At 46.6% G+C, this 5,282-nt stretch overlaps 1 protein-coding gene across 1 annotated transcript in view; it reads left to right on the forward strand.

Annotated features, from left to right (window-relative positions):
- Window positions 1-5,282, forward strand: part of MAMLD1 (mastermind-like domain containing 1) — a gene marked incomplete at its 5' end in the record, with an annotated part of 34,206 nt that overhangs the window by 28,170 nt on the left and 754 nt on the right. The window contains 4 exon segments of the mRNA XM_009872965.1: window positions 3,084-3,230; window positions 4,653-4,734; window positions 5,028-5,279; window position 5,282. The exon segment at window position 5,282 is cut by the window's right edge and continues 754 nt beyond it. Coding sequence (XP_009871267.1) covers window positions 3,084-3,230; window positions 4,653-4,734; window positions 5,028-5,279; window position 5,282 — 482 coding nt within the window.

Raw genomic sequence — 5,282 nt, forward strand, 5'->3', positions numbered from 1 at the left:
CAAACTTGCAACCTGATTCTTTCCTTCTTGCTCTCCAAACTAGTGCAAGAGTTACTAAGTCAAAACCGTGAAGTTAGCCCCTTTTTGAACAGAAATGGCCATGGGGGAAAGCCCAGGGAATGCTGCAGGAGCTCGGGACCTGCCACATACCAGGTTTTTTAGTGACAGAAACACGTGTTCTCAGACACATGCTCTCCAATTCCAGGTCTGTGGCATGCCTGTTTGATGTTTCGATGTGAGGTTCTAGGGGGAGAAATGGCAAAAGTCCCAACACCTACATGCAAATACATATTTTTTTTAAAAGATGAAGAGTAAAAGTGCCCCATAGCCATCCGTACCCTCCAGTGTAGCTGAGAGCTGGCTCAGCCACGTGACCTTTTGGGTGTGAACACCCACTTCCATCGATTCTGACTTTGACACTAGAATCCTCCTCTCTTTGCTCCCTTCTCAGATTTTAAAATTGGATAGTCCAAACTATAGACGAGGTAAGATTATGGCTGGTTTGTCTTGGCCTTACTATGGGCAGGAAAGTGATTTTTCTTGGGGAGTGATGAAAAGGAAAAATATTTAAAGTTCATTAACCTTTGGTACAGATAGCAGTGTCCTTTAGACTACACCAGAGCTATTCTTAGTTATGACGTTTAAGTGGTTATTTTTTATTGTAAGGGAATACAGTAGTTCCCACTAGTGGTGAAAAGAAAGAACTTTTTTTTTTTTCTTTCTTGACTTAACCTAAATGTGAGCTGTAGAAGGCAAGATTTTGAATTAATTGCTTGTCTTCCCATCTATGCTATTTTGTCCTAAATTCCCCAAAAGCAAATTTTATATCTATAGATTGTTTCTTCACTGGCTAATTAAATATTATACAACTTTGCTCTGAAAAACTCAGTAACCCATTTTGTGTATTTGCAAATGAACTTTGGTGATTGTCATTATTGCTATAGGGTGCCTGCAGAAAAAAACGTATAATTAAGCTGTTGTATTTCCACAGCACAAGAGCTGCAATTTGTAATGTGATTTACACTTCTTTACCATTAATAATATGGAAAAAACAACATTATTTTCTTGATGCTGTTTAGGAGAAATTAGAATGAAGTGGACATGATTAGGAAAAGAGACTTTAATGTTATGACTTGTTAATGCAATAGCCCTGAGCAAGACATCAGAATGATTGTCCTTGCACTAAACTCATTTGCTTCAGTAAGCACAGACCCTCTGCACGCAACAAGACAAGTTTGGAGGAAATTGGATAGATGGCAGGGATTTTGGTGGTATGAACATTTCAGTGTCTTTCATGTGCAGAGTACACAAACTGAATCCCTCCACTTTCAAATATTCCCCTAGAGGCAATCTGCATTATTCAGAGCTTAACCATGGCTGCAGAACCCTGTCTGACATGAAAGCAGAGTGCTAGCTTTACATGAACTTTCATATTTACATCTATAGTAAATCATATTTGCCTTTTCCCTCCCCTCCTTCTTTTTCTGTGGGAGAGGGAGTAAAATGGGGAGGAGGGAAGGGGGAGGAGGAGAGACGTCCAGCAGAATTGTAAGCAAAGCACCAGTAATAAAGTCTAGTCTTAGGAGACTGCCCATGAATAGGAATGATAATGAGAGCAGTGATGAGCTGCAGGTTTGTGTCTTTTAGTAAATTATCTAGCAGGCATTTACATTTCATCAATTGTGCTTTTGCATAATAGACCAAAGTGCTACAACAAAAGGAGGCACCATAAAAATGAGTAATTTCAGTGACCTTCTTGGTAATCGCTCTTACAAAGAATGTCGTGGAAGGGGTTGGGTGATTCCTCATGGTGAAGCTGCTGTGGAAAGGTGCCCCAGGCCCGAGAAGCCCTCCTGGTGACAAATGCTTCCCAAGGCTTGCTTCTGGCCACTCTGAAACATGGCTCGTATCCTGTTTTCTCCAACTGAGCATGCTTCTAATTGTCAGATGTCAAAAGGCAACAGCCATTTTCTTCTCACTTATCTCCTGATAACATTGATTCTCAAACAAAGGATGTGGGCTCCCGTTCTGAAAACAAAGGAAGCATGGCCCAGCTAAGGATGCTGGATATAATATACATGCTTCTCCCTGCCAATAATAACAAAACATCATAAATAATGTAGAAGCTGGATGTGAAAATGGAGAAAGGGGACTACACTGGTGCTGCTGTGCCCGGTGCTCAGTGAGGCCTTGACTTCTTCCCTCATTTCTCTCTTCCCTTGCCCTGACTACCTGCCAGCACCTAAGATGTTAAGACTTCAGTACTTTTTTGGAATTATTTTTCCCTTTTGGGTTGTGTCTTCCTGGTGTTCTTGTGCATTTTTTTCTTCTCTACTCAATGCTCTTTCTTTGGTGGCAAGTCCTCAGCTGGGGAAAGTGAGCTCAGATCTTTCCCTGGGATCTAAGAGCAAGGCCAGTTGGCACCAGCTGGGATCAGGCCCAGTGCATTACTGATTTGTGCCCGGCCATGACCTGACCCTGTGTTTTTGCATCTTCTTCTCTCCTTTCACAATTAGCTCTCCTTACTTGTCTGATTGCAGAGCGCACAAGAACCGGTTCAATTTCAGGCTCACATACTCCTCATTTTTCTGGGTCCCCGGTCTGACGGCACCCTTTCCCCTCTTCTGCCTTGAATTTGCTGTTTTCTTTTACTGTAGTTTTCTCCTTCGTGTTCAATTGCCAAATCCTACTCTGATGCAACTTTTCTTTCCTTATGTCTTCCAGTGTAACAGTTGGGGAACTGGTGGGAAATGTGACGCTTTACTCACATCCCTTCTGCCAGCCAGGCAGGCATGTGACTCCAGTAATGGCAGTGAATCAGTTCCATAGCCTTGGGCTAGTCACAAAGAATTCTGCATTAACCTTTCGCTTCTCTCACTTCTTGTGCTGATCCTCAGAAACCAGCGGAGTCCCCTGACCCTCACTGTCCTCGCAGTGTCATGCAGGTCCATTTGAATCCACATGCAGGTCCACTTGAATCTTTGGGACAGCCAAAGACCAAAAAGAGGATGTCAGCAGAGAGGAAGAGGTTCTGCTGTTATGTCCCTCATAAGATTAATTTTTTTTTTCATCTTTCTTGGCAGGATCAAAATTCCGGAATTGTTGCCAGACTTCAGGAGCCAGGCTCCATCCCAAGCGGAGGCTCTGTGCCGGCACCAGCCACGGTGAACGGGTACACAATGAGGAACCATTTACTGAAGCAGCAAATAATGAAACGACAGCTGATGCAGGTACGATGCCGAATGCTTCAGTGGGTTGCTGTGCTGTCCACCTCACTGGGAAGGACAGGACTAACTGGAATGGGGAAATCACCAGTCAGCAAACACTAAGGAGTGTCCCTGGATTTGCTAGATTGAGTCAGACTAGGGCTGTGGTGAGTCCAGGATGTGGTGCCCAGGAGAGACTGAGGCCAAGTGCTGCTCAGCAAGGCCAAGTGCAGATCTGCCCACTCGTATGCACGGGAAGGATTCAGTCATCTCCCTATCATTGCCGTCATCCTTGGTCAGCCACAGAATTGGGAGGGAAAATGCAGAGAAGGGAGGCTTAAAGAGTGAGTCAGCCCCAGGAGAGATGTTCTCTTAACTTTCTCTCTGGTTCCTGGGGATTTATCAGAGCAGACATTAGACTCCAGTTTGTCCTTGACTTGGCTGGTCTCTCTAGTAACAGAAGTCCCGGTATGAAGTTTGTAACATGCTGTGTGAAGGAGCAGGGGTGGGGGAATCCCACAGATGAATTGGGTGAGGCAGCACTGAACATCTGCCTCTGACTTCCTGAGTGTGCTGCTGGATTTGGGTCAAGGAGGCTCATTTCTTTGGATGAGAAGTGAGAAGTAGCTCAGTAAAACTCTCAGTTAAGTACTGTCCTGCTCAATGGTCAAACTCCCTTTCAAAACCAACTCTGCTTCCTTGTCATCAGTTGGCTTCAAGCTTATCTGTGCTGCTCTAGAACCGGGGGAGCCAGGCCTCAGCTTGTCAGTTCCCCAGGTCGCAGCTGCTGTCCGCAGCAGGGATACGAGTGTGGTGGCAAGTTCTGGGGTTAAATGGTGGGAGGCACAAATCAGGTCGCTTGGAGAAAGCCAGCAACACCTTGTTCAGGCAGCACCTGCCAAGGATCTCTGGCTTCCTGAGATTTACTGCTGTGTTCTGCTTAGAAGTGGCAACCAGCACAAAAGGCAATGGCACACACGAGCACAGCCACCCTCAGCACAGAGTCTGTTCACTAGCAGACTTAAGTGCACCTTTTGTCCCCAGATCTGGTGCTTCAGAGATCGAGTCCAAATAGTCAGCACGAGAGGTGCTGGGAAGATGCCAGGATTCCTGCAGCCTCCACCACTGCACTTCACTCATAAGCTGGGGAACACGAGGGTCTCCATGTTCATCCAGCTCCCGTTGGGCCTTGGGCCGCCTGCGCAGCATCTGCTGGAGGTTGCGCTTCCTAGTGCTGGGCTCTTGTCAGGACACCTTTGCAAGAAAGGGCATGAGAACAATTAAGATCTGGTCTGAAATGAGCTGTCTGGGCTGAATGTCATCAGACGGGGGGTGGGGTGTGCAGAAGAGGTTGTTAATGGTGACAGTGGCTACACTTCAAGTGTCTGCTGCTGTTCTTGCTTGTGAAGAGACTGCAGCTTGACTACTATGCTCCTTGTTTTCCAGGAAAAGCAGAGACAAAATATGTTGGGAGTAACGTCAGAGCAGAGGAGTTTGTTTGCAGCTCAGCAGATAAATCAGTTTCAAGGTAAGGAGGGAAGTGGCGTGCTATAAAAAGCCTCGACGAGCCAGGGCCTGGGGTCTAATTAAATACAGGGTTCTTAATGATTCTTTGCCCTGAAATAAAAGTATTTCACATTTTACCACATAGCATGGGATTCACCCATTTCCTTAATTGCTCCAGTAACAGCTCTGTTACAAAGAACATAGAGGAGAGGCGCATGGAGTGAAAGAGAGTGACGGAGCAGCAGCCTTTTAGGGCTCTGCCACGTTTCCAGGGCGGGCACGCGCTCACCAGCTAACGTGTCTCTTTGTACGCAGCCGTGCAGCAGCCCATTCCCGCCGACTGCAGCCAGGTGATGCCAGCTCCTCCGCCCAACCACCGCATGCTGCCCTCGAACCCGGCCATGCTCCAGAGCACCTTGGGCTCTGGCATGGCCCCAGCCACCGCCAGCCAGAGCAGCGGGACGATGGTGATGATTCCACACAACCCTGGCAAGCAGCAGGGGATTTTTACGCCTAATTCTGACTTTAACATCCCACTGCGGCCGAGCCAGAACTCACTGGGCATGAACT

Source organism: Apaloderma vittatum, unplaced genomic scaffold (genome assembly GCF_000703405.1).
Source record: "Apaloderma vittatum isolate BGI_N311 unplaced genomic scaffold, ASM70340v1 scaffold6407, whole genome shotgun sequence".
In the NCBI taxonomy this organism is placed as follows: Eukaryota; Metazoa; Chordata; class Aves; order Trogoniformes; family Trogonidae; genus Apaloderma; species Apaloderma vittatum.